Source organism: Diceros bicornis, chromosome 23 (assembly GCF_020826845.1).
Source record: "Diceros bicornis minor isolate mBicDic1 chromosome 23, mDicBic1.mat.cur, whole genome shotgun sequence".
In the NCBI taxonomy this organism is placed as follows: domain Eukaryota; kingdom Metazoa; phylum Chordata; class Mammalia; order Perissodactyla; family Rhinocerotidae; genus Diceros; species Diceros bicornis.
This window is the reverse complement of record NC_080762.1, coordinates 29,267,044-29,280,169: the sequence shown is the minus strand read 5'-3', so window position 1 is coordinate 29,280,169 and position 13,126 is coordinate 29,267,044. Positions and strand designations below refer to the sequence as shown.

Sequence of the window (13,126 nt, the reverse complement as noted above, 5' to 3'; positions counted from 1 at the left end):
TGAAGTTTCTGGTCCACTGATTTTTAAGATTTTATTTATTTATTTATTTTCCCCCCAAAGCCCCAGTAGATAGTTGTATGTCATAGCTGCACATCCTTCTAGTTGCTGTATGTGGGACGTGGCCTCAGCATGGCTGGAGAAGCGGTGCGTCAGTGCGCGCCCGGGATCTGAACCCGGGCCGCCAGCAGCGGAGTGCGCGCACTTAACTGCTAAGCCACAGGGCCGGCCCTGGTCCACTGATTTTTAAAAGGAGACCTCCAAACCAAAAGAGCCCTAGATCAGATTATCAGCTGACTGAGAGGTTAATACGTAAGACAGTGAGCCACCTCTAATGGCTGCATCACCCATCAACAAGGGAGCAGGAATGGATGCACTCAGCTTCCTTCCAGCGCTCACATTCTATGACTTCACTGTTTGGAAACTAACTTGCGTGGAAAGTGAACTGCTTATGCCCCTAGAAAAGTGACATGATCCAGGATGACTGCACTTCTGGAGTTGCCCCCCCCCACACAAAGGGACCAGAAATAAAGCCTCCCGTTCTTAAATAACATTTATTATTGTTGCAAAGAAGTCTTTTTCATGAGAACAGTTCTCACATTTATTTAAAGATATATCAGTTATGGTTATAGAAGCAAATGTCACTGAGGTGCTATAGATGAAGTATGCCCGACTAGGACTCTGAATTCAGCAATCTAATATTCACAATGTGTTGGCTGCCATTTAGCTATTTATCCAAACATGCCCTTTTTTTTTTTTTTTTTTTTTAAAACACGTGCCTGCACAGGGTGGAAAAAGAAACGCCAAGGGCTCGCTAAAAAGGAGAAGCCTAAAAAAGATAAAATTCCCGCAGCAGTTCTGTTCAACTGCAGTCTGTGAGTGCAGGAATAGTGTTCGTGTGGTGAAGCAGTATGCCCAGTGGTTTCTCGGTTTTAACGGTGTGAAAGCCCTTGAGGTTTTCTGCGGCTGTCGGGGCGGGGGGAGTGGGAAATTCCATTTACTGAATCCAGTCGATGTTCAGGCACCGCGCTATGAATGCAAACATATCTGAGACTTCTTCTATGACTTTGGCTGTGGGCTTCCCGGCCCCGTGGCCCGCCTTGGTGTCCACGTGGATAAGCAGGGGGTTGCTTTGCTTCCGGCTACGGCCCACAATGTACTGAAGGGTGGCAATGAACTTGAGGGAGTGGAGCGGGACCACCCGGTCGTCGTGGTCGGCAGTGAGGAGAAGCATGGACGGGTACTGGATGTCGTCTGCCTCTGGTAACTTCACGTTGTGCAGTGGAGAATATCTTAAAGGCAAACACACTCGCATGAGGCTGGACGTCAAAAGCACAGTTGTTTGTTCACCACGATAATCAAGGTGGACTGGTGGGCACAGTGGCCTATGTAGTTTACCAGCCTAACTTCACTAGCAATGAGGAAGCAGCTAACTAGTATATGGGTGGGCGACCACGGCAGACGACGCTTGCATGGTTGTTTAACTGGCCAGGGCAACTGGGAACTGGGGAGCTGTGTCCTTTATTCGGCTCCCACTCTGGAAGACTATGTAAGAAAGAAACTCACAGGGCTGTTGAAATACCCAAACTATACGCACACTTACTATCTTGAGCTGAATATTTTCATATTCTTTCGATTTACTTTTTCACTGCTACAAAGTGGACTGATTGTCTTTTTAAACCATTGACTGTGGATATAATAGGTGCAAGCCTTTCTTTTGTGGAGGAACTTGAAATCCACAGTGTGCAGCAGCTGTTTGCCCCTTTTATATCTATAACACCTTTATTCCAGGCTTAGCTTGGCAGTCTTAGGAAGAACACGGGTCCTTGCTGGGCCTGGTTTCCTGTCTCTAAACTGGCGAACCACGGATGGGCTGCTGACCTCCTGCTGGCTCTCAGTCAAAAGAAACTCCCTTTGGCCAATGGTGAGAACGTAGAGGAGCGGAGGAGGCACTTTCTGAAGGACAAGCTAAGTTTCCAGGTTAACAAAAAGGGTTTTCAGAGTAAAAGTATAGTTGAATTAAACAGTGATTAATAATAGTTAAGTGAGACTCACTTATCCTCTTAGGCGTATATTTTCTCTAATTTAAACTATAGCTTCCTCAAATATTTAGCTTTTACCAATGTGTCAGCAAGTCTATTTGTGCATTTAAAAGTAATGGCTTTTAAAGTAAACTTTTTCCCTGCTACAGAATAGAATTTAGTAGTTTAACAGTATTCAATTAGAAATTCAGCTAAAATGACTGAACTCTTTTTTTTTTTGGTGAGGAAGCTTGGCTCTGAGCTAACATCTGTTGCCAATCTTCCTCTTTTTGCTGAGGAAGATTAGCCCTGAGCTAACATCTGTGCCCATCTTCCTCTATTTTGTATGGGACGCTGCCACAGCATGGCCTGATGAGTGGTATGTAGGTCTGTGCCCAGGATCTGAAACCACGAACCCCGGGCCGCTGAAGCGAAGCATGCAAACTTAACCACTACACTACCAGGCCAGCCCCTGACTGAATTTTTTTAAGTGGAGCGCTAGCCATAAAAACACATAAAATGAAAGAAAAAACTGACTTGAGAAATTAAAGTTATTGTATCAAAATTTATAGTTGAGCAAGAAGACCAGGACAGAGGACACAGGCTTTTTGTGCTATTCCAAGGACAATTCCTAAACACTGCTGATAAAAATCCTAAAACTCCTAAACGTGGAAACTAAAGAGAGGGAAGAGCCAAAACAGAACATAGCTCGCAGTCTTGAGAATCTACACGTCTGCCATTTTCTCAGTGATATCGCCAAAGTGGTTGAGGAACGTGAATGAGGGAAGTTGTACAGTATTTCAATAATGCGACTTGTGGTTTCAAATGTATGTGGTTATCCTGAGAGCATAAAATAAGTTTAATCGCACTTGCATATATTCCTCTTTATTTCCTTATTTCTTAACTTAAAAAAGAAAATCCTATAAATATGGATATAAGGTATAATGACACTTTTTATTAGTTTTTGCTACAGTAACAAATGACAAATTTAGCAGCCTTTTAAAACAAGATAGATTTCTTATCTCACAGTTCTATAAGTCAGAAGTGTGGGTTGGCTCAATTGCGTTCTCTGCTCTGAGTTCAAGACCAAAAGCAAGGTGTTGTCTGGCTGGGTTATCAGAAAATTCTGGAAAAAAATCTATTTCCAGACTCATTCAAGTCGTTGGCAGAACTCAGTTCCATGCGGCTACAGGACTGAGGTCTCCATTTATTTGATGGCTGTTGGGTGGGGGTTGTTCTCAGATTGAGGCCCCCACCCTCCATCTTCAGAGCCAGCAGTGGCAGGTTGAGTCCTTCTCATGCTTCCAATCCCTCTGACCTCCCTTTCTGCCGCATCCCTGACTCCAGCCAGAGAAAGTGCTCTGCCTTTAAGGGTTTATGTCATTAGATTGGGCCCACTTGGGATAATCCAGGATAATCTCTTTATTTTAAGGTCAGCTGATTAATAACATTAATTTAATCTGCAAAGTCCTTTCACAGCAGTACCTAGATTAGTGTTTAATTGAGGAACTGGGGACAAGAATCTTGGGGGCCATCTTTAGAATTCTGCCTATCACATCTCTGTAGTTGGTTGTTTTTCTTAAAGATCAAAACAAAGACAGACAGGTATTCCCATCATGTCCCCTACTTTTGCAGTAAATTATATGCAAATATGAGACATTGAAGGGGACAAAGAGTCAAATACTTTTCCTTTTCATTGACTGTGTTCAGTATTATGATATCAAATCATTAGCAACACATGTCAATACAAATTAAAACCTTACTTGATAAGCCAGTCAAAGTGTTGTTTGCAGTCCGAGCACCCGTAGTCGGTGGTCCAGGCATGACCGATGGTATATTTGTGGAACTTCAGCATGTCCATAACTCCAACTTGGGCAATAACACAACCAAAGAGGTCAGGACGCTGATTTGCACAAGCAGCTAAAAACCAAGACAGAAAGAAAAGGGAGGCAGTCCATCATTAAACATCTAAGTAAACAAAAACAAAACAACACTTCAATGCTTTCAGAACTGTGGTTGCCTTTTTCCTTAGAGCACAGGAAAAAACCAGCATAAATCACCTGCCTAATAGCCTACAAGCTTTTTCCCCTCCTTCCAATATATCCTAGGGATGGGATGTTCTCATCAGTAATAGAGATTTACTCCCCAAAGTGAATCTCAATGGGGGAGTGTTATTTGAAAAACTCAAGGACTTTCTACAAGACCCATGTCCCCTCCTCCCCTCCCTGCATGCTTTCACGGTGATGAGGGAGGTTAAGGAACTTGTTGAGGATCTCAAAACTAGCCTGTGATATAATAAGAAATATATATTTGTGTGTCTTTGCCCCCAGTTCCTGGCACAGAACTCCTAAAACTCTTGGAATTTCGTGAGTGATAAGGGTGAGAGGAGCATCTTTTATAATCCCTAACTAGCCCCTTTCAACCATACCTGAGTTTATGCTAACGAGGTGACTCTTGGTGGCCCCTAGATAGCTGATTGCCAGAGGAACCGACCATGTGATAAGAGGGTTGGAACTTTCAGCCCCACTCCCAACCTCTGGGGAGGGGAGAGGGGCTGGAGATCAAGTTAATCAGTAATGGCTAATGATTTAATCAACCATGCCTGCATAACAGAACTTCCATAAAAACCCCTAAACAATAGAGTTTGGCATGCCCAGAGAGGATATGAAAGTTCTGCATGCAACCCCACCCCATCCTTTCCCTGTGGATCTCTTCCATCTGACTGTTCCTGAGATCTGTCGTTTATAACAAACCAGTAAATGTAGGAAAAGAGTGTTCCTAAGTTCTTTGAGCTGTTCTAGCAAATTACTGAACTCGAGGAGTGGGTCATGGGAACCCCCAATTTATAGCTGGTTGGTCAGAAGCATAGGAGGCCCAGGACTTGGGATTGGCGTCTGAAGTGGGGGCAGTCTTGTGGGACTGAGCCCTTACCCTGTGGGGTCTGAGCTAACCCTGGTAGTGTCAGAACTGAACTGAATTTTAGGACACCCAGTTGGTGCCTGGCGAGTTGGAGAATAGGTTGGTGTGGGAAAAAACCCCACACATTTGGCGTCGGAAGTATTGTGAGTAGAAATAGTTCATATGGCCCAAGGCAGAAGAGGGCCTAAACCCAGCTCAGGGCTCTAACCAATACCGGCACACCTTCTTGTTCTGTTTTAAAAATACTCTTCATTGTATACTTATGTTACTTAAACCTAATTTTTTTTGATAATTCAACAAATATTTATTGAACACCTGCTATGTGCCTGGCACTAGGCCTGGGGATATATCAGTGAATACTTTAGTGGGAAAGATAAAGAAGTGAACAAGCAGTTATAGTGTGCCAACCACTACTGCTGAGAAAGTTCAGGCGCTATGGAAGTGGGGTGTAGGGTACCTAACCCAGGTTAGGCAGTTAGGGAGGAAGTCACATCAAAGCTGGCATGACTAGGAGTTAGTCAAGGGATTTGGACTTTTCCTGTCTCTAGCAAAAAAACATCGTTCCCACCCCAATTCTGCTATCAGTGCTTATTCATAAGACTGAATCCTGAGTCCCACCCTCGGAAGTCCTGATTCTCTCACTCAGACAGGAGGGGCAGGGATCTGTCCTTTTACTTAAGTATTCAGCATACTATGGGGGAACTTCATCTCTGCCGGTTCCTTAAGTGACCAGGTTTGTCAACAGACATAAACCAACTCCTGAATATGAAATGCCGAACACATAAAGGAGTTATCGGAGGAACCAGAAAATTACAAAACAATTCTCCTACTATTGGAATCAGATGGTATTTTCAATGTCCTCTCCCATTAAATCTTGGATTCGCTCTTAGTTCTTCCTTCTTTTACACTTCATGTATAATCCATATGCAAGTTCAGTTGGCTCAAATTCAAAACATACCCAGAATCTGACCACTTCTCACTACTTCCAATGCCACACCCCAGCTCCAAGCCACCATTGGCTTTCACCAGGATAGAAGCCTCCTACCTGGTCCCCTGCTCTTCTGTCTACCCTAACACCATAACAGCATCAGTGCATGATGCTGTTAAAAAATAAGTCAAATTATGACACTTCCCTGCTCAAAATTCCCCCAAAGGCTTCTCCTTTCAGAGTAAACCAGGTCCTCTAGACTGGCTATGATGTCCCACCTGATTTAACCTCCTGTCACCTCTCCCTCACTCACTCTGCCCAGCCACAGATGTGGGCCTCCTTACTGTTGCTAGAACACTCCAAGCCCCTGCTGGCCTCAGGGCCTTGGGTGTGTTGTCTGCCTCCTCCAAATAGAATAGGCAGAGATGTTATCTGTTTTGTTTCTTAAAAATTTTATCAATACCCTTTCTAAATTTAAACAAATTATTTTGGATGTATATATTTTACCTCATGGGAAAATGATTTTTTCAAGCCTATATTCTATTAGGGTAAAGAGTAAGAACTGGAATTCAGGTTTTGACATGACTCAGTATCTTTCAAAGACAAGGAAACTGAGTGAACATGCTGCCCCCGACCACCCCGCTCCAAATCAGTCGATTGAAAACCCCAAAAACTGTCACATGTGTGTTTTAAGTTGAGCCTATATGTGCTACTCTACATTTGTACAACGGACCCTCGTACCCTAATGACATTGGATGTAGGACCCAGCAAGCAAAGTTCAGGCCCACCATAAATGTTCGTTATAATGGTAAGTGCTATCGAGAGAGAAAATGCAAAGGAAAATTTCATTAACTATCCCAAATTAGGAAAAGCTACTTAGAGACAGTGCCACACAGAGGTTAAAAAAGCAGAATCTAAAACCAAGTGCTAGGCCCCAACCCCAGCATCACATTTTCCAATTGTGTGACACCAGGCAAGCTATTCCACCTCTTAGTGCCTCAGTGTCCTCTCTGTAAAATGGGGATAACACTCGTCCTCATCTCACAGGCTGCATGCACATCAAATGAGAGCATGCGTGTCAAGGGCTAGCACTGGACCCTGCACACAAGGTGCTCAGCAAGTGTGAACTATTTCATTACTATTATGCTGTGGAGCCATCTGTGTGTTCCTTATTTTCCTTTATGACCCCTCTCTGCACCCACAGCATTTAGCATTACATGGCTTAGGTATTCAACAAATGTTTAGTGATGATCACATCTTACAAGTTCTCAGTAACACAAGCAGAGGGGTTATCAGGCCCAGCCCTGTGCTGGCTGAACCCTAGAAACTTGTGGATCCAGTCTGTGGGGAGAGGGATCCCACCCCAGGGAGGTGGGACAGCTTTTCAGGCTATCATGAGTTGAGTCAGTACAATGTGCGTTCAGCTGTTTCTTTATATGTTGCTTATCAGATGCCTAAACACAAACAGGTTTTGCTTTCTTTGTACCACTGCTCCCATCCATGAGCCAAAGTGAACAGAGAGCTTCCTACAATGTATCTGAAAACCCCAAGAGCGTTAACTAGTAAGTACAATGAATAAAATCCAGATCTCACCTACTAAGAGGCCTCCATTTGAACCTCCATTAATAGTCAGCCTCTTGGGAGACGTGTAACCTTCCTTGATAAGATACTCCGCAGCGAGCTGAAAGTCATCAAAGCAGTTTTGTTTGTTGGCCAAGATACCACCTACGATGTGCCAAAGTGAAAGACAGTTAATTAACAAAACAAAGCATTAAAAAAAAAAACACAACAGTTTAACCTAAAGAGAATTCAAATGATGATAGGGCATAGTTTCAACTACTGATCAACTTCAACAACTTAAAAACAATGGGCTACATTCAGAAAAATTGCCTCAATTTAAGTTTTGTTATGCATGGTGGAAATCATCATCAATACCACAATCGCTAATCCATATGGTAGATTCGTATTTCTGTAAAAACTCCTAGAACTTAAAAGGCAAATGCCCCAAAGGGAAGAAAATGATCTGTTACGTCAGAGAAGCATGAGATTGAAAGAACGAAAGCGTGTCATCAAAAGGAACCTCTATTTGGGAGAAGCTGAACTTAAAACTGGAACAAGGCCTCGAGCAGTGTTCAGTCCTCTCTGAGCTCCACCTGGCACACGAGGATGCGGCTGCGGGCGCCTCCCTCTCCCTGGGAAGATGCAAGTGCTTTGCGCAGAGGCGCACTTCTCGCTCCTCTTGGCTTTGCAGGAGTTTGAAATGGGTGGGTGATGATGAGAAAGAAGTTCTCCAGTTTTGCCCTTGGTTACTTATTTAAAGAACTTATGTAGGAATGACGTGGGGACGTTTCTCAATTCTTGAATGAAGAGGATCTCAAACATCTCCCCAGAGAATCTGGGCTTTCTCATCTAGAAGTCATTCCAATGTCTAAAACCACACAAAGAAATTACTTAAAGAGAGGAACATTTCAAGATCTTGGAATATCGAAAAGCAAAGGCCAAAAGTCAGAGGGATGCCCTTAAAGAAACAGATGTCTGAAATAACTGCCTATGAAATGAACAAAAAGCAGACACAGATCTAATCAGACATTTGAGATTAACCACTTCTGCAGAAATTCAATTAAAAATGAAGCAGTGCTACTGAAGAAATTTTTTTATATAGCAAAACAAATGTTAAGGTTTTAATAAGAAATTATCAGTGAATTAGAACAGCTAGGATTACTTAGTTTCCAGGAATAATATCATTTTGGGTAGATGACTATATTTTTTAAAGAGCACTAAATTTTAAACTCAATTAACTGAATGGAATTTAGATTTTTCAACATCCAGTATACTAGGGTCTAACGGGAAAACGTCCATTTCTGGCCCTTTCACTACCTAAATTTAAAGAAAGTTTATGCCTCAGTCTAAACACAGTCCACTTTTAGCCCTAGTCAAGCTCCAAACTCCCCTCCTCCCAAGGCTTTTGGACAGTAAGTTGGTCCTAATTAACAGAGAGATGAGAAAGAGAGCTGACCAGGACTGAGGGCACACTTCCCTATCAGAGCATCGTGGGTACCTGATGACCAGAGGGGTTTTATGGAAAGAATTCAGGTTCTTTGAGGAGATGGCGCAGGATCAGGAGGCGGTCCGTGCAGGTGGGTGTGTGTCTGAGTGTGTACACCACAAATTTTAACTAAGAAATCAGGCGGGTCAAGGGGTCCAGACTTAGCATTGGATTTGGGATGTTTATGTAGAGATTTTATTCTTATTTATTCTCCTTTTGTCAGTCATCTCTTAATATCACAGTTTCACAGTATGGTTTTAGTGTAATTAAACTCTAATGTCAGATCAAAGTCAAAATTATACAATGAATTCTACGCCATTTCAAATACAATGACAACTGATAAAGTCTTTGGGGATGACCCTGGCAGCAGTCGACCTAACGATGGAAGGCAGGCCTGTGGCCTGTGGGTTAATTAGGAACACTCCCTCTTGCTAAGATGTTTAAATTGTTGTCTGACATCAGCTCTTGGGATGCATGCTGGATACCCAGGGTTAGGCCTGGGCCTTTCCTGCACCCTGACACCTAACAGATACTTATGTAAAATCTCTCTATAGATCTACCCTCAACTTGGCTGATTTGATTTGATGCAGAAAGCTAGAGCCTTTGGCCTCAGGTTTGGGAAGGTAGAGAAGAACCAGAGAACACATGGATCTGAAGGGTGGTCTCTGATGTTCCTACTGCGGGAGAAGACCCTTTGTGCCTGGTGCTGCTGATCAACCCTAAGCACTGGTGCCACCTTTGTCTCAGAGTAGGCCTTCTTACACATGATGGCTGATGACGACAGAGGGGAGAAGCACTGCGCTGGTGGGAGTGAAGGTGCTTTCCCACATCCTCCTCCCCAAGGACACAAGAATAAGGCAAGTGAAGAACATCTCCAGACCATTGGTTAGCTTATGAATTCCAGATACACAAAAACCTAGGAGAGAGGGGTGCTCCATACATAAAGAAAAGGAAGAGATAGGGCTTTAAAAATAAAGATTATCATCCTTCAAAAAAATGGTGATAATCTGGGGAATGAGGTTGAGTACAGAAGCAGTACCTCAATCAATTAGAATACATGAATCAAGAGGTCAGAGAATGGAGACTGAATCATTAAAACCAGGAAAAAAAAAAAAAAAACAAAACCGACTGAGTTCTTGTGTCTAAAACCTGCACGATAGTCACAGCAGCAATGCCAGGAGGATGCTATTTCTCAGCAACATTGAGAAAACCAGAGAAAACAAGCGAAAGGATGCCCACACTGGGAACAGGAAAGCTCTATTTTAGATCTCTTTTCTTTTAAGAGAAAATGACCTGTTTTGAAGCCCATTTTGAGACAGCCAAATAATGCTAAAGAGCACAAGCCAGACTAACAGGAGACAAAATAACAAAAAGTCCCTGCCCTAGACTCACTTCTGACAGTGATCGATAAAAATGCAACCCCAAGCATTGCTAAAAAAATTTTTGATTATAGTCTATAGGGAAAGCTTCTGAAAAATATGTACTTCATTAAAATAGACTACAAAGGAAAATAAAATGTGAAAAAACGGTGTTTTTTTAAAGGGGGAGTGGTGCCTGCAATGTGTTTGAAACTATCCTTATTTTTCATCTGTCTAGTCAAAATGCTTTTCTGCTCCTAACCCCCTCAGCTCATTCAAACACAGCTCTGACTACACCATATTTGCGTTTCCGTAGAGAAAAATACCTCACCTTTATGCCACGTCTCTCCGTATTCACCACCTCCTCTGATGTTGGCCACTGCGAGGACACCGCCCATGTGTCTCACAAAGATAAGCCTGGACACACTGAGAAACAGTAAAAATAGTCAACCTTCCATTATCCTCCTAGTAAGGACCATGTTGTCTCTCTCCATCTCAAAAAAAAAAAAAAAAAAGTATCCCCAAAGACATTCCACATGTAATATCACCTAAATAGGAGCCCAAGACTTTTATATTACTTGACTAAAGTGAAAATAACTCCCGATTAATGTTTAACTGCAAAGCTCATACATTTTTGTGATCATTCAGTATATCTCATTTTTCTATACTGGTAAATATTTCGCTAAACAAAGTGGGATAAGCAATTCGTAAAGCAAACAGAAAAAACCAGAGGCCCTCACTGCATATTGAATCCATCTTTTAAACAACTGTCTTGGCAAACAAAATACCATCAGCCACATGACACAGCCCTGGTGGTAATGGTGCTGGGCTTGTAGAAACACCCAATAATGGCCCTGCTACCATTTTTTCCGGTATCTCTCTCCAAAGTGTTCAAGTTGGAAAAAAGAAAGCTATTTCTGAAACATGGATTTTAAACAGGTTTTCCAGTTTTACAGACATTTAGATGTTGAATTAGACAATATAGGTGTATGAGAGGTAGAAGAGATGAGTGGAATGTTCAGGGCTGGAGAATGTTTTCTAGAAATAAACAGAAGAAACTACAGCACAAAACTTCCAGGAAAAACAGTTAAGTTCTTTGGAAAATTTGGATTTTATGTTTTGCTCCTCTTCTCTCCACTCTGACCCTAATGGTGCTGAGTGACATTTATTTTTCTATTTGCTGTGAGCTAACATTAATTTTGCTTTAAGAACTATTTCTGAAATTTTTATCATTCTTCCTTTTAGTAACTGGGGAAACCATGGGCTTCTGCAATCTGAGGCTCTAGATGGTCTGGGTGTTAATTTCCTGGATCTCAAGGAAGAAGAGGAAAGGAGAGTTGGGGTAGGTGATCCGACCATACAACCATACTGTTTTGACCAAATGATTTTCAATTACTTGGTCTTCTCGTCAACATTTTTCATGCACGCCTGATGGTCTCTACTGAAACTACCAGCGTAGCCACTAGGTTTTGGGATAAAAATGGTACAGGGACCCTTCCTTACTCATATCTTGATTCCTGACAGAGCAGGCTTAATAAATACAGGCGTGCCCCGTTTTATTGTGATCCGCTTTATTGCTCTTTGCAGATATCACGTTTTTTACAAGACCCTTCATCAGCAAAAAGATTACAACTCATTGAAGGCTCAGATGATGGTTAGCATTTTTTAGCAACAAAGTATTTTTTTAATTAAGGTATGTACATTGTCTTTTTAGACATAAAGCTATTGCACACTTAACAGACTACAGTACAGTGTAAACATAATATCTATATGCATGGGAAACCAAAAAATTAGTGTCACTCGCTTTATTGTGATACTCGCTTTATTGCAGTGGTCTGGAACTGAACCCGCAGTATCTCTGAGGTATGCTCGTACTTGTTGCACAAATGAACAAAGACAAGTAGTTTTAGCTACAGTAGATCTGCTCAGGAATCAGTGTCGTCTTCATCCAAACCCCACTGTAGGGACCAGGGGAATGGGGCTCAGGGTCTCTGACTTCGGTCTCTGACTTGTTCACTGAATGGAGCACGTATTCACTGGCCCGGCACTCAGGCATCAGCATGACTTAAAATATAAGCTTCAGTTTCATCACTTTGAGTGACAAAGAGGGGCACACAGTGACACATTTTACTTTTTCTTTTAAGGACTGGGTTAATTGAATGAACTAACAGTCACTGGCTTGCATTCTTAGACTAATAATCACAGATAATAAATATGGCATATGGTTTTCTCACACAGACACGGACATACCAATGAAATAGCAAATCTCATCACCTGGGAAACTCTCTGGCAAGGGATAGGAAGCCCATCTGTGGGCTCAGGCCCTGCCTAGAATGGTGGCTGGTACAGAGGAGGCATTATAGAACATTGAATGGTGCTGTCACTGTAAAGTGAATGAAGAGCCACTGTCACTACACTCTTCTAACTAGTTTCCTTTCAATTTACTCATATGATGATGCCTCACAAATCTTCTGAAAATAATATTTTACATGATGGTTTTACACTTTCATCAGTTCCTCACTAACAAAAGGATAAAATCAAACTTTTTAGCCAGATGTTCAAGGCAGTTCACAATTTGGCTATGAACTACTTGAAGGCAGGGACCATGTTTCATACTTCATCAAATCCTAAATCATTAGCAGAGTGCTCCACTGATATCAAGTGCTCAAAACAAGTAACAGTTTTCTTGTATTCAGATTTGGGACAGCTGGTTGAACCTAATCTGAATTTATGTTCTGGTAGTCACTAGTCTATGACGTTCTTGCCGAATAGAATCAGATTTCAAGTGAGGCTCTATTTAGAAGTTGGCTTAAAGTGGGTCTTGCTGGTAGGAGATTCCTTGTTTCTATTAAAAATG

General features: G+C 42.1%; 1 protein-coding gene across 1 annotated transcript in view; it reads right to left on the bottom strand.

Moving 5' to 3' along the window:
- Positions 1-530: 530 nt before the first annotated feature.
- The window catches only part of PREP (prolyl endopeptidase), a 116,726-nt gene continuing 104,130 nt past the window's right edge, over positions 531-13,126 (bottom strand). Inside the window, exons 12-15 of the mRNA XM_058566549.1 lie at positions 10,601-10,695; positions 7,459-7,590; positions 3,782-3,938; positions 531-1,289 (exon numbers count right to left, since the gene is read on the bottom strand). Coding sequence (XP_058422532.1) covers positions 995-1,289; positions 3,782-3,938; positions 7,459-7,590; positions 10,601-10,695 — 679 coding nt within the window. The 3' untranslated portion in view covers positions 531-994. The remainder of the gene's footprint in view (positions 1,290-3,781; positions 3,939-7,458; positions 7,591-10,600; positions 10,696-13,126) is intronic.